A 21,839-nucleotide genomic window follows, 5' to 3' on the forward strand; every position below is an offset into this window, starting at 1 on the left:
AGAGGGAACATTCCTTCCCAGAAATAAGGCTTCTTTATGCTCCTTCCATCTCTTGTACAGAGGTCTATATAGCTATTTTAACTAGGATATTTGAAACATGGCCTACATCTTACATTTTCAGTAACTGCTCACATCTGAAGAGGACCTTTGACTGCAGAACCTGTTACTTAGAAGTGTAGGTTGTCTAGACACTGTTTTAGTTATTTGTTTGGATTTCTTTCTTTTTGAGATCAACTCTTCAGGCATTTTTGTTTTACCCTTTTCTACACTGCAGCATCTATTCCACTGCACTCCTTCTTAGTGCTCTAAGAAATAATATCATCAGGTAACTTTGCTTTAGGCAAAGTTTAGCACAAGTACAGGGTGAGCATTGAAGACCTGTGGAGCTTTACCTTAATTGCTTTTGTCTCCCACCTCTCTGAAAACATTAGTGTGGTATAACTGCCTAAAACAATCCTTTGCAAAAGGCATTTTGCCTTATCTTACTTCAGGCCTTCTGAAATAATCTGAAATGAAAATAAATAAAAAGATGAGACAAGCACATAGTTGCAAAGCCTGTATGCTTTGATGGCAAGGAAGTGCGTGTATTCAGAGTTTTGTCCACTCCTCCATCTGGTCTGACAGACAGGATTTTGGTTCTCATTGCTCTATTTGAGCCTTTGCAATACCACTTCAAGGTCTGATGCTCAGATTGTAGTTGTCTTTCATGTTTCTACAAAGCCACACAACACAGTCTATTAAATTAGACACGGTGCAAGAAGTGGAACACAGCTTCCTCCTTCACCTGTTGTGACTCTTCAGTTTCTCTTTCCTTGCTCATTTTGTCCATTTTGGTTGTGGCCTTTTCAGTTTATGATCTAAAAACTGACAATTGCTCTTTTTACTCTTTTATTTTTTGCTGCTGAGCCCCAGAGATCTTGCTAGATGCTTTTATTAAGTAAAAAACCGAGGAGCTACGAAAATAAACTGCCTAGCAGCCAAAGTATTTTTAGAGGTTCCATAGATTGCTTACTATGATTGTGAGCTACGTGCAAGTAGTGTTCAAAAGGCAAAGTAAACTTGTATGCTGTTTGTTTTGCACTTGCTAGTAGAGATGCAGTTCACTCCAAGGCAATGGCCTTCCTGCACATCTTTTCATCAACACTTAGTTTTCTGCTCTCTTCTGCAGTCCATGGAGGTGTCTGCTGATAGTTTAACAAAGGAGGCAAGAAGTTGTGCTCCACCATACCTATCTATTTTTGTGTGTTGTGTTAGTTTTGAGTTGCCTTCCATTCAGACAGCTCTTCTGATTAGAGCAAGGTTAGGTTTCAGTTGTCTAAACAGACCAACGCTTTTCCAAGAGAAATTTGTTAACTGCCATCATATTTTACCCTCTTCCCCCACTGCTTCCAGCATGGGGAACCCAATGAGTAATGACCTTAAACTTGAGGCTGCAGTGGCTGTTGTCTGTTGTGGTACAAAGAGGTTCACTGTGGCAAGATTTTCAGATTAGGCCCACTAGAACAGCCCTTGAAGTTGTCATATTCATAGTACTATCCTGCTCTGCTCCTACTGTAATTATTCACTGGGACTGCATTCATACAAAGGGGTTATTCATGTTATAATTAGATACTGTTTTAAATTACTCAGATGCCAGTGATCAGTATCTTTGACACAATCAGGTCATAATTAATCTATTTCATACGCTCACAGTCTGTCTTAGTCAGACAAAGGAGAGGGAGCACTGGTCATGGACAAACCACAGTAGACAAACAAGGAAATAAAGCTAATGACTCAAATTTTAGTTAGAAGCTCATGCTTAGGTTTGGGCTTAATAACCATGAAACACTTCATTTTTACTCTAGGCTGCTTATCTATGAATAGACATGCAAGAAATCAATGTGAGCCATGCTTAAAAATGCAAATGCTCCTTTTGTGTCACTATGATTATGTAGTGCACTCGTGTTCTGATTACAAACTACTTAAAAAGCCAGCAGTGTATTAAAAACTCACTTACTGTGTGCTGAGGTAGCTTAAGTTGCTATTGAGTCTCAGCTAGCTTAGATTTGTAATGGACCTTTGAATGTTATCTTCAGAATGGAACTGCTTTCACTTCAACACTGCTTAGAAGCTGGTGAGTGGCACATGGGGGAGATAAGCAGCCATCAGGTGGGGCTGTGGAGCTTCTTCTCTGCACCTTGTACAAAGTCCTAGTGTTCATCAGAAACGGAGTTCCATGCCAGTGTGTTCTTTAATCTCTTATCTATCTAGCTTCAGGATTGCAGGCTCAACTGATAACATCTGATGAAGCAGAAATGGAGGCATTTTACTAGTGAAAATAGTGGAACAGTTGAAACAATCTGTGAATACATATACTGTTAAAGGATGGATGCTGTTGAAGGGCATGGCAGGCATATACTCATGTTGCTAGAAGTTACTAATGAAATTCTAGCTGCCCTTTATCCAGACTTTTTACTTCAAAAATGAAATATCTGAGCAGAATATTTACAATTAACTATTTTTAGTATTTTTAATTGTCTGTAAATAAATTTCTGAAGTTAGGCTGCTTGGTTCTAGTAAAGTCCCAGTCTTCTGGAGATGAAAAGAATGCTCGAAGCGCCATCAAAAACCCATGTTTTTAACTAGGGCTTCGTCACTAAGTTACTGAGTTGGAGAGGAATGTTTTTAACCTGTTTCCTAGCCAAAGGAAGTGAGTTACATTGATTAGAGTATTGGCTTTGCAATGTTAGAACTCAGAGTTTAAGGGGAACATTTGTTAGCATTCAGCTAAGGAAATTGAGTAAGAGTAGATGGTGGTACATCCTGTCCAGGAGCAAAGGGACACTGCTGTTAGTTTATTGAGCAATCTCAGAAGGCATATATGGAGCACTGTCTGCCTTAAATAAGATGATTTAGAAACCACTTCAGCTAGGCTTCATTTCAGAACCAGTGTTAACACTAGTAATTATAGTTACCTCTGCTGTATGCATCCAGTGTTTTTGATGTTAATTAGGCACAATCCTTAGAAAGGCCTGCAGTATTTTGGCAGTTGAATTACCTGCCACTCAGTGCTGTTGCAGGTTTGTGAGCTTAATTATTTATAAGGCCAAAATAGGTCCTAAAGTACTTCTAAGTAAAGGCTGTTGCTCAAATGGAGGTATTTGTGCCTTTTAACTTCTAAATACAGGATTTAAGCCTTCAGTCTGACCTGTTACACAATATATTTGTTAGGCTTGTATTAGGAAGTTACAGACTTAAGGGTTAGGTTGTTAGGTTACACTTCTTACTTTAATAATTAATGCCTTGAGTTTTAGCATAAGAAAACAACTTCCTGTTGAGCAAGTCTACTTAATACAGTAGCATGCTAAACTTTCAGGTCAGAGGTGGAGTTTGGCAGGGATTTCAGCTCTTAAGCCCGTTCTACAGCCCTCTTCTTGGAGTTATTCTGACAATCTTATTTTCTGCTACTCACATACAGAGAGAGTAATGGGAGGTTGGAATTAGAATATAGCTTGCAACTTGGAGATCACTCAGCCTTGTTTCCACCCTCATGCCCCCAGGTACCAGGTGACACGGTGACAGCATGCAGTGCTTAGTTCTCAGCAGAGAGAGACCTCACCTGTACTTACTGTCAGTATAAGAAAGCAGCTTGTGAATTGACTCTGTGGGCTCATGAGTGGCTTTCCATTAGTTTTGTCAACACATATCAACACAGATTTTTTTTGTTAAGGCCTTTTCAAGTGAGAGTCTACATCTAAGGAACCTACATAAAGCATCCTTAAGGTGACTATTGGAGTTGTTTCGGGTTTCCTTCAAGCCCATGTCAGTCACTCAGGTAGCCATGTCCAATACGTTCAGCTTCAGAAGAGCTGGTGTTATCATCTTGCATTTAAAGAGGGGTTAAACATAGCTTGATGATGGCTTAGCAGATGTTCAACTAATGCACTTAGAAGTCTCCAACATCAAGAATAGATTTTTTTCCTAGACATCCCACCCTAACAGTTGATTATTCTCCCACAATTCCCCTCATGCCTAATTTAAAACTTGAGTGCATGTAGTCAATCCATTCCTGTCCTACTCACAGCTCACTAAGAACCTTTTGAGGTCCTTTTATTCCTTTCTCCCAGACACCCTGCTTTCACTAGTTAAGACTGGTCATTCACTCCTTACTATAGATTAAGTCCCTTGGCCTTCTTGCAAACCTCTGGAATCACTCCAATTCCTGTACTTCACAGTTCGTTACCAAAAACCAGACCATATTTCAGCTGGGGGACTCATCAGCACCAAGTAGAGCAGAAGAATTATCCCTCATACATAATAGAGATATTCTATCCCAGACAGGTCACGCAAATCACAAAGCACCAAATGCTAGGAGGCCACTGCATCTATGTATTCTTAAAGCCACTGCTCTTGCATAGCATGAATACCATCACAATGCATTTCCTTAACAGTTTCACCAAATCCTAGTTCTTCCTTGAATGCAATTTGTACACTACAGACTTGTTCCTGTTGAATTACCCTTTACCTGATGCACAAAACCAAAATACACTTCCTCCTTGAACTTCAGTCATTTACCATTGCCTTTCATAGCCCCAACACATCAAGCAGGTCAGGCTTCCCAGGCATATTAAACGTAGGCCAAGGCTGCACTTCTGCCTTTTGGTGCCCTCTGCAGCATGATATCCTAAGTAGCTCTTCCTGCAACAGCACTGCATTATTACTTTTATTACATTTATGGCTGCTGTACAATCTGGAAAGCATCGAGTCATCTGTTGCATAGAAAACAGGCTTGCAGCCTCTGCATTTGATTTTACTTCATTAAGCATAGCTGCTTTCATTTCATTAATTTGTCTCATTTTTATTCCACTATTTCTCTAAAGTAAGATTGAATCCTTATCCCACCTTAGTGTTCATCTTCCCAAAATGTAACCTCAGAGTTAAATAGAAACCTCAGTATTTCATCATCCAGGCAGCTTAACAAGAAACATGAGATACATTTTTATTGATGTTGGCTTCCAGAGTGCTTCAGATGAGGTGCCTTCTCTTAGGCTGTGAACTTCTGAGGTCTTAAACGTGTTCCCATCCCTGTGCCTTCTGTTCCACAGTGATATCATCCAGGCTGTGTTTTGCAAGCTTGTTTACTTGAGGAAACAGCTGTGTAAGAGGAAGTATCATAAACTCCACAGCTCAGAACAGGAAGTTTTTCTATCATGTTTTCTGAGCAACAACATTTTAACTTAGGCCACAGCCATTTACCAAGTGGCCAGCACTAAAGCTAGGAAAAACTCCTTCTGTTGTGCAGGAGTTCTTCCTTCCTGGATTACGCATTCAGTATCACAACTGCAGGTTGTAGCAGAAGGTGTGAACTGAGCACCTAACATTTGGTTTTAACTTTCCATTGTGTCTGTACAGTTTGCTTTTCAGTGGAAGATTCTAATGGCTTTTATTATTAGAGGCATCAGAGTCCTCTTTTGAGTCAGATGTCAGAACCCAGAAAGTACATCTTTAAGGCAGAAAACCTCTGAGCTGAAGTTTGCATGTCTGCTACATAATAATTCTCTACTGCATCACATAGAGCCTACTTGTCTTAATGAGGCCTTAGGGTAGGATCTAGGAGAAATGTAATATTTTACTGCTCTTCCATAAAGAGGAATATTTCTCTTTTAGGCTTTTACTTGGCCTTAAGCAATAGACTCATCAAAACTCTGAATTAATTTTTTGGAGGAGTCTGTAGTGTTTATTTCAACTCAAGCCTGGCATCTTAGTGAAACTACCTCAAATGTTCTCACAAGTTACAGTCCCACAAAGGAGACCCTTCACACTATTTAAGTATGTGCAGTCACTTTTAGTTTAATGTATACCCTAGAAGCTGCCCTGAAGTAACTGTCACACTAAATCTGGATAAGCTGCTTTCCAGTTCTCTCTGCTCTGCTCATCTAATTCATGCACATGTACTGCAGGGAAAAAAAAAAAACAATTTGTGGCCTGTTTGTTGCAGTTACTGCAGAACAGAGATTCTGCAAACAAGTATCTCTTGTACCCTGAAACAAACCTCTCTGATACTGACTGGTGTACTGCTTAGCTTTTGTAAAATAGAATGCTGAAAACAGCACTGGAAGAACAAAATGAGATTCCCTCTCTGCTGAAATTACAGTGTCCTTACCATCTGGCATGTGGGTCTGCCTGCTAAGCTCCTCTGACTGATCCTGGACAAATGGCACTCTTGGCTTTGTAACTAATTGGACCAACACAGCAGCAGTTTCTGACATCAGTAAGAAATAACTCCTGAATTCTCTGTGATTTGCACATAGCATTATTCCTCAAAGGGCTAATTACAAAGCACCATATCTTAAATTATAGATCTGATATCCATAATGCTACAGCAAGTAAAACTCATTTCCCCTCTCATACCTGCAGTGACTGATATATTTAATGTAAAACTACAAAAAGGAATGGTACAATTATTTTACACCTTGAAAGAAAAGGAGACTTGAACACACATTGCCCAGATATTGTTATACAGACATACTGCACTTAATGTTTTCAAATCACAGAGTAAATGCCCTTTGAATTTCTACACAGTGTAACGAGGCAGTGATCACACCATAGAGCAAACATGACAAACATCTGAGGCTCAAGTTGAGGTTTTAAGCTATACTTCCTAAAGAAGATTGTGTGTGAGCCTGAAGCCTCTGCATGTCTGCAGGAGGTCCCATGCATGGCTTTATGGAAACCTTTCCTGCCCTTGCACTGGCAGTGTCATTGTGGAGATGTGCACCCTTATGCATGGGTTCATTCTTTCCATTGGATACCACTTGCTCTTGCTACAAGTTCCACTATTTTCCTTAGTTCCAGGCCTTCATGTAGAATCTCGTGTTGAATGCGTTTTCTCATATCATTATTACCCCCTCCTTCCCTTCATTATAGATCCAGAAGTAATCTGAAGAGAATTACTCTTCCCTGCTTCTTCATCCTTTCATGATCCTGATAAGTTTCCCTCTTCTAAGAGTGTACATACATGTATTCTCCATGGAGATAGTTTTAATGCCTGTTTACATCCTTCTATTTTGTAAGCATTTTTTGTTCCCTGAGGAGCAATCCATTGTGTCAAAGCTCTCTTAGACCGTGCCTGTCACCCTAAATAACCAGGCTCCTGATTAAATAAAGCTCTACTGCAGGGGTAGAACACCACAATAAATATTTCTTCAGTTTTAACAGAAAACCTGAAAGCTGAATTGTTTGTTGGATACACCTTTCTACACCCCAGCCTTCCCTGCAGACATTAAGCGTGCATATTAAAAACTATGGATTTTTTTTGCATTAGTTGCATTTTTCAGGCGATTCAGGGGAGCAGCGGGACATCTTGTTTCCCAGAATTTTAGAGATAATTTTAAAATCAAGGTGATCACTAAATATAAGTCTTAGAAATTAAAAAACAGTTGTGAACAAGCAACAAGGTCAGCCTCCTTACTGCAGAGGTGCATGTTTGACCACTACTGCTTCTGTGTATTTGGTGCTTGCCATCAGAAGGTTGGATCAGTACCAGTGGATTAACTGAGGGGTGAAAAACAGCTGTTGCAGACAACTACTGTAATAAAAATAGTTTGAAAACATTCATGAATTTCACATGAGTTTCAGCTTGCAATAAGGAAACAAACAAACAAACAAAAAAAAAGCTTTTCAAATCATTATCTAAATTCCATTCCTAAAGGACAGGCATAGATTGCAACACGGCCTCCATACTTGGTTTTCCAGTTTCACAGTAGAAAAAAAACTGACCTACATGATTACTATTAATGTAATTGAATTGGTTTCAATAATTAGGAGTCAGGATAGCAGGCTAGACTCATAGAAAACAGCTCTGCTCACAAGAAACAAAACGGCTTCTAACAGGTTCAGAGCAACATCAGCCAAAGCATTCACAGGTAAGCCAATAGTCACATACAGAAAAAAGAGTCAGACTCACCCAGCTGGTGAAGGAGCCCTCTGACAACACAGCACCCCTCAAGAAACTGCCCAAGAGATGCTGTCCCTTCAGTGGCTGGCCTTTATATGAGCCATGGGGTGCTCCACTCTCAGCCCACCTCTTCTGGTCAGCTGGGGATCACAGGTGCAAACAATCTGTGCTCCCTGGGCCAGACACAGCCCTTCACCAGGTGCTCCATCACCACTTCAAGCCCTAAACTAACAGTTCCCCTAAATCACCATATAAAATATTCATAAATTAGAGTGGTTTTTTTTACTGTCATATTTGAATCTGTGGTGGAGATACAAGTAAGCTTGTGGAAACATGCAATGTTCTGTGCCATGAGGCATCAGAGTAGTCACCAAATACTGGTTAGCAGTCATAGCACAGACTACCTTACAGGTTTGAGCTTCTCCAGGCCGTTGATCCAGCATGTCCGGATCCCTCTGTAGGGCCTTCCTAATCTCAGGCAGATCAACACTTCCTACCAGTTTGGTGTCACCTGCAAACTTACTGAGGGTGCACTCAATCCCCTTGTCCAGGTCATCAGTAAAGATATTAAGTGACTCCAGACCCAATACTGCCCACTAGGAACACCACCAAGTGACTGGTTGCCAGCTGGATTTAACTCTGTTCACCACCACTCTCTGGGCCTGCTGCTCCAGCCAGCTTTTTACTCAGTGAACAGTACACTTGTCCAAGGCTATGGGCTGCCAGCTTCTCCAGCAGAACACTGTGGGAAGCAGCGTCAAAGGCTTTGTTGAAGTCTAGCCTGGCAGGTCACCTGGTCGTAGAAAGAAATAAGGTTGGTCAAGCAGGACCAATTTGCATGAACCTTTCTGGCCAGTCCTGATCCCCTGATTGTCCTGCACATGGCACATTTCTCTGATTCACCAAGTCATCTTGCCCGTATCTCTGTATAAAAAATGAAGTATATCATTAGAGGTGGTCCATAACATTAATGATGAATGCAGATTAATTTTGCATTTCTTTTTTGATATCTCTTGTGCTTTCTTAGGCAGTGATTCCTTTGCGGTGTTAGTAGTCTCTACACAGGGAAGAGTAATTTATGTTTTTGCTGTGAGACAGGTCTGCTTTTCTGTCTGTGAACAGATGTTTATTCAGTGAGTAACTCCAGTGCTCAATGCTGCAGGTGAATATAAGCACCATTTAGTTGTGGTGTGTTTCAGTGGGATTTTCTGTTGTGGTGGTGTTGGTTTCTGCAGTATCTTCCTTTGATACGGTGTGTTCTCTGACTGACTAACCTGGTCATTCTCAATTGGAGATAATAGAGCCTCTCATTTACAGCTTAGTTTTGAAGATTTATAGTGGCTGCATCCCATTGCTCAATTTGTATCAGTAACTATAACTTTTATTCCACTAGAAGAACATTGAGGTTTTGTATTCACCATAAAAAATGGAAAATCAATTCTAGATTTTCCAAACAGTGCCACACAATGACATTAGAAATATGGCATTGAGTAGGAAATCCTGTGTATTGAAAGTAAAATTCAGGTACTTCATTGGCTTTTTCAGAAGGCAGTTTATGAATTTCACCAGAAATATGTAAAAGATTCATTTATATTATTATATTATTATATGCCTTTTTCAGATATGCTGACTAAAAAAAAAAAAGGTGTGACACACTATATTTATTAGTATTAAGATATTAATAACTACACCTATCTATCTGTAACAATGCATTTTCAGACCACTATTTCTGCTCTTATGGCTGCTTTTGATTCAATCACATAGAAGCACTACAGAAAGGTCTATTGATTAGGTTGGTTGTTACTTAACCTTCTCTTCTGATACAAGTTTTGAGTATCTCTTGCAAAATGAAAGCATTCAGTTACCAGTGGGGGAAAAAGTTTCTAGCCAGAATTAATATAAATCATCTGGATTAAGAATCAAGCCTGATTCACCATAGAAATATAATCACAAAGTCATTTATGTTGCAAAAGAACTTGAAGATTCTCCAGCCCAGCCATCACCGAATACTTCTCAGTCCACCACAAACCCACACACCTAAGCGCCACATTCCCCCATCCCTTAAATGCCTCCAGGGATGGGGATCCCACCTCCTCCCTGGGCAGCCCATTCCAATGCCCAGCCTGCACTTCCATGAAGAAATTCTTCCTGGCTGCCAGTGTAAACCTTTGCTGACGCAACAATTTGAGGCTGTTGCCCGATGTCCTTTAAACTAACACATGTCTGTCCTGGATTAGACAGAGAAGGTGAATCACATACAGTGGATGCATTAACCGTGTGGGAAGCTGCACATAAACATACAACACTCAACAGCATATGATCATCAGCTTAAGAAATTACTGGGCTTTGTACTGTGCCTTCAGAGTGTTAACTTGTTTTTATCTCCTCGTTTTATCTTAACGTTGGATTATTTTGAGATGGTCTTCAAAGCAGTATAGATGTACTTGTGCCATTTTCTTTACAGTGAATAAGGAGAAAATGCAATTTTAAACATTTAAATATGCATCTGAATTAAACCCTTATCTGTGCTGTAAAACTTGAGGGCTATCTCAAAAAGAAAACAAATCCAATTATGGCCAAGGCACATGAGAGAGTGAAATCAAATTTAATTACTTCTTTCAAAAGAAAATTACTTCTTTCAACCTTTTATTAGCAAAATTCTACAGTTATTTTTATCGCTATAAAAAGGAACAAAGTTGGAAGAGAAGCTGTCTTCATGGAGTTTGCACTCCATTCTTTATTACTTAGTACTCAGCTGAACATGGCAGTCCTTTCTCTTATGCGAACTTCTGATTGCCCAGAACATAAGCCAGAAAATGTTTTATGGTAGAAGGTGCTTGTAGTCAGGGTTAGAAAAAAGCCCACAGGTTTATCGTTAGAAAAAGCAAAATGGACTTGATTTATTGTATTGCAAGTTATCTTTATAAAAATATTGTCATTATTGCTGAACGTGCATAAAAATCACAGCAGAAGTATTGTGTTTTCTCTTGCTGTAGGAAGGGCTTTAGTCAATGCAGTGGAAATAATGCTGCTATGACCTTCACAGCATTGGAAGTGTTGAAGGCACAATTGCATTGATTCAAGAATTCTAGGGCTTTTTTATGAGTGAATGAAGCTTCACACAGAGGGCTGCCTTCGCTCCTCAGATGCGATCTACAACCAGTCAAGTTAGAGAGGGACAGGTAAAGGATAAGACATTGATTTTACCCTATGCAAGTGAGATTCAAGTATTTGCCTCCTTGGAGAAGTTCCTCATGTATGGACTTGGCTTAGTCTCTGATATCACATAAAATACAAGAGCCAGAAACCTTAAGTGTCTGTTTCTCAGGAAATTAGACTGGAAGCTTAAAAGCTTCATAAATTCATATTAAAATCTGAGATTGGCAGTGACTCATTTTACAGGGGAAAAAAAAAAAAAGAAGCTTGAAGATGTTTTCAAATTTAATCATACATCACTCTGATGGAATAAATGTTGGAATTAATTTCTTGCTGTGCAGAACTGTGCAGGAGGCCTGGAAAGAATGTTTGAGAATGGTGCAAGGAAACGGATGTCATTTTTATTAGCATGAGATAACTTGAACATTGTAATGTAAAACTCACCCAAAGAACTCTAGAAAAAGTGAAATGAAGATACATTCTACTCTCTCCTTAAAAGCATATCAAATATGTAATGCTGGTCCAAGCCGGTATTGGAGTCCTGAGGGAACTGGCTGATGCAGCGTCTCAATGATATTCGTGAAGTCACAGCAATCATGTGGAGGCCCTGGGGGCTGGAAAAAAGGCAGTGTCACTCCTGTTTTTAAGAAGGGTTGAAGGGACGACCCAGGGAACTGCCAGCCTGGGAAGAGAGGGGTGGTACAAAACAGCCAGCATGATTCTGCCAGCCAGTTCATCTCACTGTTTTTGCTGGAAAGTACGGAGTATCGTGAAGATGAAGAACCCTACTGCATAAGGTGCTGTTTTTCTAATACCTGAACAACTGGAGATGTTACTTAAAACCTGATGGCTTGGAAGTTTAACAGTGAGAGGAAAGGAAGTAAGCTGGAACAGTAGAGATAAAGAAATATTGTATAAAGACACTTCTCTTGAAATATCCAAAAGATAGCATTTATTATCATAGAATCATAGAATCACTAAGGTTGGAAAAGACCTAAAAGATCACCCATTCCAACCGTCTCTGTGTAGAATCTAATGCAGATTGTATATGGATATGTGTCCTGTAGACAGTTTTAAGAAGTGAGACTCCTTTACCCAACTGTGGTTGTGTCAAGTAGTGCCAATATTCTTGATGGAAGCCACCTGAAAAGTTGTGATTGTTTCAGATAACTGTTTCTCTTTAAATATGTCAGTTTGCCTATCGAGCACTTTCCGAATGAAATTCACCTTTTGTGAAATGAAAATGCAACTTTTTCTTGTGCCTTGCTGCTGCTTTCTGCCTAAATGAGGCAAAGAGGGTTTGGTACTTAGCAGTGTGGGTTCTCTTTGTGACTTGAAGAGCTGCATTCCTCAGGTTAAGCTGGTTTGAGTTTCTAACCACAGACTTTGAGTTTGAATGAGTAATGCTGAAGACTTTTCCTGCTTAGAATATTTCTGTATTGATAAAGTTGGTAATCATCATATGATAATAACAATAATAATAATAAAATATTGTTTATTTTAAAGGCATTATAGTTACAACTTCAAGCAACTCACATACATTCCAAAAGCAATGGGTTTTTTTGTTGCTGATAGTTTGAAGCATGTGCAAAAGTGATAAATGAGAGAACATAAGCAAAAGAACGGCGTCTCCCTGAGTTGTCAAATGGAGAAAGATTTGCAGTTACTGTCACTTTGGGCTATTTGTAGTTAATCTCCAGATGAGTCAGCAATCTTCTAAAGCACAGAAAGCTATTTCAGTCAAATCCTAGAGGCAGTATAATGCTTTGTCTTTGAACCCTAGAAGGCCTTTCAATATTGTGTTGAGATGTGCATGGAAATCTAACGTTTTTTAGTTGTAGAGCAAAGCAGGAAGCTTTGTGTTGCCACGGATAATGGCTGTGATTATTTTGCCTGGTTGTAACCATTTCCTTGGTTTGGGTTCCACGTGCAGGGAGTTGGCCTCTCAGTCCATGGACATTTCCGAGTTGCGACCGAAAAGACAGTTTTTGCAATGCCAGAAACAGCAATAGGTAAGTAGATTTTAACAGGTTATCATACATCAACGTGTTTCAAGTTATGCCCTTCATGTAGTTAGGATGAGATGCAGTTGAGTGAAACTAATGGCTGTATTGTACTTTATACAGGAGCTGGAAATGACCACATTCTGAAAGTATTTTTTCTTGTAAGTCGATAAGAACTTGTCTCAATTCTGTTGGTCACTGAGGTTCTTAAAACAGGCTCTACTGCCTAGCTTGACAAAAACTATCAGGATGCAGTTTGTTAAAAATAGATGTGAGGAACAAAGGATTTGCCATAACGTGTAAGCAGATAAAGTCAGAAGATCCCAGTGCAAATGAGTTAAACCTTATTACAGTTGGAGCTCAGCATGAGACAAACCACCTGATCTGCACCGTTAATGAAGCAAACGTTGACATTCTCTTTTTTCTTGTGGACTATTGCTGTGAGGTCCATTATAGCTGTGTACAAATTATAATCTCATACAGTGGACGAGATCACTGTTACGTTGTTCCTTTTAAGTAGCATCCTATAACTTTTATTTTCTGATGTTTGACCCTACAAAAGCTTTGTCAACTTTGAGATGTATGATAGAAAATTTTATGTTCCTGAACTACGTAAAGAGAGGGATAGGCTTCAGGAAAAGTCAGATCACAGTGAACCTTCATGTGAGATCACTCATGCTCCCCTTGAAGGCAATGCTGGTAGCATCAAACTATCCACATAGAATGTATTACTGCCTGCCTTCTGGACACTTGTTAATTCTTTCTCTGTGTCTAATTCCCACCTCCCTGCTTAGCAGCAAAGTTTACAAAGATTGCTTAAAGAAGACTAACAGTGTAGCTCTTTTGCATATAAAATTATTCTAATAATAAAGACACCTTCATTTTCTTCTGCAAAGGTAAATATGCACGTAGTCTTATGCTAAGAAAGATGATTTACTTTACATACATTTTCTGTGAATACAGGGACTTATTTAAGCAAAAATAGATCATTAAGATGCATAAAGTAAAAGCTTAGATCTTGCTTACGAGGGAAAGTAATTAAAACCCTTTTAGGATCAATTAAAGTAAAACCACTGAAATCTGCTTGGATTTAAGGGCTTAGCTGTTTTGATCTTTGTGGTGTATGTTTAAAATGTCTGGCTGCTGAGAGATTGTATTAGTGGAATTGTTTGTGTGTTACTTTCAGAAGACATTGTACCTTTTTGGTGAAATGAAAACAGTGCTCATTGAGCTGCTACATTTTCACAGTTACTTACACACCACCATAAACAGAAAGTGACATTTATATGCCATTTGGGAAATAAAAGTTGTAGATGGTAGGCGTTTCCTGCTGATAGAGATAATGCTGGATTGCAGTTTAAATGTGGGAGGGTGTGGACAAACCTCCCCTGGTGGAAAGAACAAGAGATGAAAGTATATTGTCAGAAATGGGCTGTAAGGTGCTGCTGGAGTACCAGCATGTTCTCAGATATCGAACCATTCTGTAACTTTCTACAACTCATTTACAAACAAAACTCCAACTGCAGCTGCAAGAAAAGGTGAGGTGTGTCGTAGCATCTGTGTCAGAGCTCAAGTTGCTCATAAGGTCGATGTCACAGACATGGGCTTCTGGCCTGGCCTGCCCAGTGCACATTCATTGTCTTTTCAAATAGGGATCCGGGAAGCAGTATTGAGAGAACTAAGGGAAATGCTACAGGGACAAGAGGAGTAAAATCTGAAGAGGAAAGGAAGATGGGATCCTTGCATGGGGTACAGCAGAGGCTGCACTGGACTGCTCTTAAGCATCTGAGCAGGTTTAAGTGGATTAGCTGCACTCTTAACTAACCCTGCTTGTACATACTGCTCTAATTAAAGAGATCTTCATTTAGTTTAGTTTCACTCACCTCTAAAGTGACTCGAATCAATCAACTTTATAGTTTATTTAGAATTAACCTTCCCACGTATGGGAAGGGCCCTATAAATCACGAAGATGGGTTTTCCTTCGAAACCTTGAGGAAATTCATGGGACCACAGGGAGAGTAATGCTTCAGTACTGATGCTAAGGCACCGGTATTTAATTGCAGAAAAGAAGAAAAGGTTTTTACAGCCCTGATGGATAGGGAGAATGATGCAACTGACTTTGCAATGGATTTGTGAGAGCATTTTCATTTTGAAACGAAGGAGCTTTTTTGCAATAGTAGGGAATCCAAGAGGAGACAGATGAATAGAAATATAAAATGAAATGGCGGTCTTTGCATCAACATGTCTCCAACTGAGGAAGGACAAGGCAGAGTAGCCTATTCATAAAGTGACTGCAGACGAGAAAGAACGTAGGTGATGAAATAGAGATAATAGAGCTTAGGGCTCTGAAAGGCTGCCAACAAGACAGTGAGTGTTTTAGAAGAGCTGCAAGTAGAATGAAGACAGTTGTCTGGCACATCTGTAAGTTATGCGCCAGTGGAAATGATGCAATTTGGAAGGTATTCAAGAGTTTGCTTTTGGGAAGGGTTCAGATGATAGAGAAATATAAGTCAGAGAGAAGTTGTGACACGAGAGCTGTGCCCAAGTTAGAGATGGAAGTGAGACAAGCAGAAATGCACGCTGAGTTATGTGCACGTCTGGGACAAGTTCTTCTCCCCTCATTTTCTTTTTTGTTTTGTTCTGTTTGTTACAGGCCTTTTCCCTGATGTAGGTGGAGGTTATTTCTTGCCAAGGCTTTCAGGAAAGATCGGCTATCTCCTCGCACTGACAGGATTCAGGCTGAAAGGAAGAGATGTGCTAAAAGCCGGCATTGCCACGCATTTTGTAGAATCAGAAAAGGTAAGCTGCCAACTGGAGCTCACCAGGGCTCAGCCTGGCGCTGCCGTAACAAGTTGGAGTGGCTCAGCACACCAATGTGCACTTAGCAACTTGAGCACCTGCAGAGGTACAGTCACTGTAGCTGGCCCTGCTCTGTGAATGAGAACTGTAAGGGACTCTCAGGTGTCACTGCAGTGCTTGCTGGCTTGTGACAGCTTTGCCTGAAGAGGGAGCAAATGCTGCTGTCACCACGATTCTGCTGGTTAAGGGCATGATTTACTGAGCATAACTTGGTCACTTCAAAAGTGGTACCATATGCCTTCATCTTGTCTTACTATATCATATCAGTTGTTCGCTTTCTGGACGCAATCTAGACAGCAGTATCTGAAACAAGAGGTTATTTACACAGCTGCAGAGTCTCTAATTTAGATAACAGCCAATTAATGTGTTCCTTATCAGTCTCCTTAATAATATCCTGTTTTTTACAGTGGCTGTAAGAAAAGGCAAAAATTAGCATATTTGATAACGTCGGTCATCATGTTCCCGTACTTCAAGTGGTTACAAGTGTAGGAGAAAAGGCATCTGATTCTCTTTTGCCAAGACAAGACCAATGACTGTCAGTGTGACTGCACCGCTGGAGCTGGCAGATAGCACTTAGAGCACTGTGTGGTTGCCAGGCTTCCTGCTCTCAGGATGGCTTCGCCTGCCCCAGCTGCAGCACTGGGAACAGGGCTTTCTGCTGATCACTGCAGACATACCTCAACCTAGGATCAGCACTTCTGAAAAGTGAACGCCACTTCTTTAAGACTTGGCCAAAAGATTGTGTGCTTTTTATTCTTATTATTACTATTTATTTTTATTTTTTGTAATAGCTGCACAGTTACAGATGTATAGGTAATACACACATGTAGTTACACTATACTGTACTATTGTCATAGCAGTAGTAATTCAGAAAGTACATTCTGTTTTCCTTACTCTTAATTCTTATTTTCCATAGCTACCTGACTTAGAGAAAGACCTGATAGCATTGAAATCTCCTTCAAAAGAAAATATTGCAGACTTGCTGAACTCTTACCACATGCAGGTAATCCAATTAGTTACTGAAATGAAGTAGAAATGTTACTTAAGTGTACGTAAGTGCAAATTCCTTTTTGTGCTACTGGTTATTTGTTCTGTGGTGACAAGATAATAGGTTTCTGAACTCCTTGTACTCTATGAAATAATACTTTGTAGCACAAACACCCACAGAAAATGTCTGCTTTTTCTTTTCCCTTTTTATTCATTTTGTATCCTGGAAATTCCTACTGTGGTCAGCGAACTTTCTCTTTCAGTGTGTATAAATGGGTTCCCAGCTGGTAGCATGATGATGCAGAAAAAACATTGCTGCTTATTTTTTTCTGTTATTTGATTTTTAGCATACTTTGCAGAAGGTGAAATATATAGCCAGTAGCAAAACGTGATGGCAAGTACAGGCTGGGGTGTTATCCTCAAATGAGACAAGTACAGACATAATGGGAAGAACCATGGTTGTTCTCCAGAGGCTGCAGGAGTCACAGGGCCAGATGTGCAATGCTAGGCTGCTTGCTTGGAAGTGGGTGTTTTCTATTTGCTGGCCTGAAGAATGTGCTACCCTTATGCATTTGATGTGAATTTTAGCATTCCTGTGATACAGACCATCTGCAGACGGGCTTTGAAGCCTGAACTTAAGTTGTCCATTAATTATTCAAATATTTCACATGTGTGTCACCTTGAAACAATTAAAAGTCTAAATGAGTACAGCACTTGTTTGTAGGATCTTTATTAGCAGAGTGCTGATATTTTCTCTTGAAAGCATTTGAGAGCTCTGAAGCAACATTTTCAGGGAGAAAAATGTGCTGTTTTCCCAGTGGACAAACCCATCATTTTTGGAGGCAAATTGAAGAAGACTGCTAACGTGTAATTGGCATTTGTATTAGCGTCATGGCACCGTGGGCATGGCAATGGTTTAGCCAGTGGCTGTTTATTTCAAAAGGAAGGGAACTTCTGGAGCCAAGCTGGGTTTCCCTTTCATCAGTCATCCTGAGCATTGCTGCCCAGTTGATTGGATTTAAAATGAGCAGTGCCTGCTCCTCCTATTCCTCTTTCGGAATTACTACGTTCATAAGTGAAGATTAAATAGAAAAATAATGTAGGTAAGCTGATTTCCATAGTGGCACTGAATATTTTGCTAAATTGAAAGGCCTGAAAGAGGAGTGATTCTGCGTTGCAGTGTGCTGCTTCACAAGATGACATTTGGTGCCTGAGAGAAGAACCACGCGTGCCTTTTTCCAGCTTTCCTCTTTTCTGTTTTAAATGTGTAAAGCCATACGTGTCTGTATGGGAAACCAGGCATCTCTTTTTCCTGCCTTCTACATTCCCTGTTTTTTGAGGAGACTTACCAACATTGGCTTTCTTGGTCCGTTTGACAGAAACATATCCATAGGATAACCATGATTACCCATGTACAAGATGACCGTGCAGTCAGACATGTGTGTGTCACAGCTCAGAGCCAGCACTGCAGTGTGATGACACCTCTGACACTCACAAGATGAAGCAGGAAGATCATTGTGCACACTGTAAAACAAATCCATTAAAAACAGCCTACAAGCATTACGTGTTCATTTATCTTACCCTATTTCTGATGTTTTTCACTACTGCTGGGCTTTCCAGACAACTGAAATAATCGAGTCAAATATGCGTTTGCTTTTTAAACAGACCAAAATTGACCAAGAAAAGGAGTTTGTCCTTGATGAGCATATGGAGAAGATTAACAGGTATCCAGAAATCTTCTCTTTTGTTCTTTTGGGTAGAAAGCATGAAGACAGATCCAGAAACAATGTTCTGCAGATAAGGTGAAAGAGATGCCATGTAAATATTTGCTTTTGGTGTGCTTCATGTGAAGCTCATTAAATATTTCAGTCTTCAGAATATTGACTACTACTACTTGAACATAGTAGCCTGAGTCATACACCATTCTTTTAAGCAACACAGCACATTAAAATACATGTTTTGTTTTGAAGGTGGATGAAGTTTTGTGAGAGTGATTTTTCAGTTGGAAAGGAAATGTTACATGGTACATTCATGTTCATGGCAGAAGGTTGTTTCTGTTTCTCATTTCTCTGTTCCTAGCATTTCATAGGGGAGAGGAGGGCTGAAGACATGAGACAGTTAACTTACTAATTTTCTTCTTCTTTTAGTATTTTTTCAGCAAAGAGCATGGAAGAAATTGTTCAAAAGTTAAAGCAAGATGGTTCTCCTTTTGCCATGAAGCAGCTAGAGGTAATGCCTTCTCTGTTATTTCTGTTAGAGGTTTAAGCTGGTTCTGTGCTTTCCTGCTGCAGAGCAGTCGATAGCTGCCTTAGTAATGCCACCAAAAATGAACCAGAAATGAACAAAAAACCCAGCACTCCATATCATAACCAGCAGGACACTGCCCGTGATCCTCAAGTTCTCGTGTGTGCTTATGTGGGATTGTAAGTCCTTTCCTCTGACAGGAATATTCGTATGTGAAATGACAAACTGTAAATGCCATTGTGTGTTGTACAGAAGTGCAATCTAGTGAAAAACAAATGCCCTTTTCCCTTTTTTCCCACGACCAGGGGATGATGGTAACAAAGGTTCCTTTTACAGCTTCTCATTTTATTGCCAGGGGTTGGAATAAAACAGTGCCAGCACAATGTTGTTCATTTACTTCCATTTCAGATATCTCATCCGGGCAAATAGCTCGCCATTTCTCATCTCAGGTTTTTTGTTGTTGTTGTTTTTAATCTTCTTTAATGCCCCTTGCTATAGTCATTAGTCACAAAATACGTGGTATTAGTGCAAGCTTCCTGCAAGCCTCAAAAGCAAGAAGCAGCTCACATGTAATCTCTGTGCTTTCTGTTTCTCCTGTTATGTACCTGTATGTAGGTGCTTTGTGAAAGTCTGTCTTCAGGATGTTCAAATGCTACTTACAACGGGATGGAATACAAGCATTTCTCAGGAAAAGCTTTGTTTAAACTGTCATTACTTCTTACAGTATCATTATGTCTTACAGGGCCCTGATTCGTAGTAAAACAAAACATAGCCATCATCTACAGGCTGTCGTTTGGACAGGAGAACAATTTTGTAATGTAATATTGTTAGAATTAGGCATCCTGTCCCCACTGCTTTCAGGATGGTCCTGGAGCAGTGTGTTCTGGAATTACTCCAAGTAACACATACATTTTTGTTCCTCATCAGAGATTTAATATCTTGCCGTAGGAACTCTCAAACGTTTGTGAGGAGGGAATTTTGGAATTACCTTTGTGCCAGGCAGCACGCTATTACTTTGCACCCTTATGGTGCAGACTACAAAAGCAAAATGGGATGAAAGAGGAAGCTAACACTTGTATTCATATTCTGTTAACTATCAAACTTATTTCTGGATATTTTGTTGCATACTTAGTTTTATTTGTTAGGACTTTCTAGCAGATATTTTTCTGTTATATGATTAATAAATGAATGGCTCTCACGCCTGAACAGTTCTCTGAAGAGCAATATTTGCTCCATGTAAGACATCAGATGTTGTTAACATGAATTGCTTCTGTCCGCTCAGAAAGCTGAGGAAGAATACTTTCTGGCAGGGAGGTTTGGCAGTGTGAGCAGTACGTTAACTTCAGACAAATTTCTGACGTGCTCTGTACTAAGCAGGAAACGTTTGTACAATTAAATACTTACCTGATCCTTGTGGATGTGCTCTGCTGTGTTTCTCTTCGGTGTCCAGGTACAGAAACAGCCGTTCTGCTGTTAAATGCAGAGACTAAGAGTGATTCAGCTATAGGAATGGTTGTTTCTTTTCTCCTGCTATTTCTTTTGATATGCATTAGCAAGCTGATTGAATAGGCCAGGACTGAAAGCTTGGTTTGGAGTTACTCACTGGGCACATGCACACCTTGGATATAGAGATTCTTCTGAGCATTCATAAAGTGGAATTTCTGCTTCTGCTGTAATCCATGTACTCTGTGAGCTTGGTATCCTCTTCTGTCCACACTACAATACTGTTGTTTTTTATTTCCAGATGTGCCTTCCTGGTGGGCTTCCACCTGTCTGATGCTAAAATAGACTGCACAAATAAGGAGCATGTAAAGTTGTTAAGCCAGTCACAGTGAAGTATTTAGTTAATCCAACCAGAAGTGCTAAATGGGATCAAAATCTGCAAAGCATCACACGTTTGAGTTCCTTTTGACATGATGCTTTTATAGAGCTTTTGGGGGAGCAGGTCAGCTCAGCTACTGATCACCTTCATTGTTAGTGAAGGACTTCCAGGGCAGCACACAGAACACTGCAGAGACTGTAAGAAGGAACAGACACTGTGCTGACAGCAGCTGGCTTGAAGGGATGTAGACACCAATCCCTGAAACTCTAAATGAGTGTGCAGTAGGTGGGTGAGATAGATGGTAGGGATGAAGCTGGGTGGTTTCCTAGTAGCAGCGAATTCAAGAAAAGAAGCATTTGCACTGTTACAGACCAGTAAGTGATGTATCAGCCCCTAAGTAGCTTTCCAGCAATGCTTTGCCTAGAGCTCCTTTTGTCAGAGCTTATCCAGAGTCATTGTTCAGTGCAGACCAACGAACGCTTTGGTATTTCAGAACATGAGTGATAAATGTCTTCACCTATTGCAAGATGGGTGATACATTGGACCTCTGGGGTTTCTGTTTCTTTTAACTTACAGCAAGCCTCCTCAAGGACCCTCAACAGCTCAGGTTCAGGTCAGAAACTGTAATGGCCTTGGAGACAAAGATGTTCCAGCTGTTTTTCTTGTAAGGGACTCCACTGAGTCAGAGCCGCTTAATTTGGTCATCTTAATTTGCTGGTATCTTATTGGAACTCAGATATGTTCCAAATTCAGCTTTGTAGCTTTCAGGTTCGTTAACACTGAAATCAGGATGGTCTCAGAGATGCTAGCATAGATGTCAGATACTTGTATG

The 21,839-nt window shown here is 40.1% G+C and overlaps 1 protein-coding gene across 3 annotated transcripts in view; it reads left to right on the forward strand.

The window, feature by feature from the left end:
• Positions 1-21,839, forward strand: part of HIBCH (3-hydroxyisobutyryl-CoA hydrolase) — a 37,993-nt gene that overhangs the window by 7,106 nt on the left and 9,048 nt on the right. For all 3 annotated transcript variants that reach the window (XM_048952354.1, XM_048952353.1, XM_048952355.1), the window contains 5 exons: positions 13,026-13,104; positions 15,749-15,894; positions 16,871-16,957; positions 18,607-18,665; positions 19,089-19,170. In XM_048952354.1, coding sequence (XP_048808311.1) covers positions 13,026-13,104; positions 15,749-15,894; positions 16,871-16,957; positions 18,607-18,665; positions 19,089-19,170 — 453 coding nt within the window. The remainder of the gene's footprint in view (positions 1-13,025; positions 13,105-15,748; positions 15,895-16,870; positions 16,958-18,606; positions 18,666-19,088; positions 19,171-21,839) is intronic.

This window comes from Lagopus muta, chromosome 8 (assembly GCF_023343835.1).
Source record: "Lagopus muta isolate bLagMut1 chromosome 8, bLagMut1 primary, whole genome shotgun sequence".
Classification (NCBI taxonomy): Eukaryota; Metazoa; Chordata; class Aves; order Galliformes; family Phasianidae; genus Lagopus; species Lagopus muta.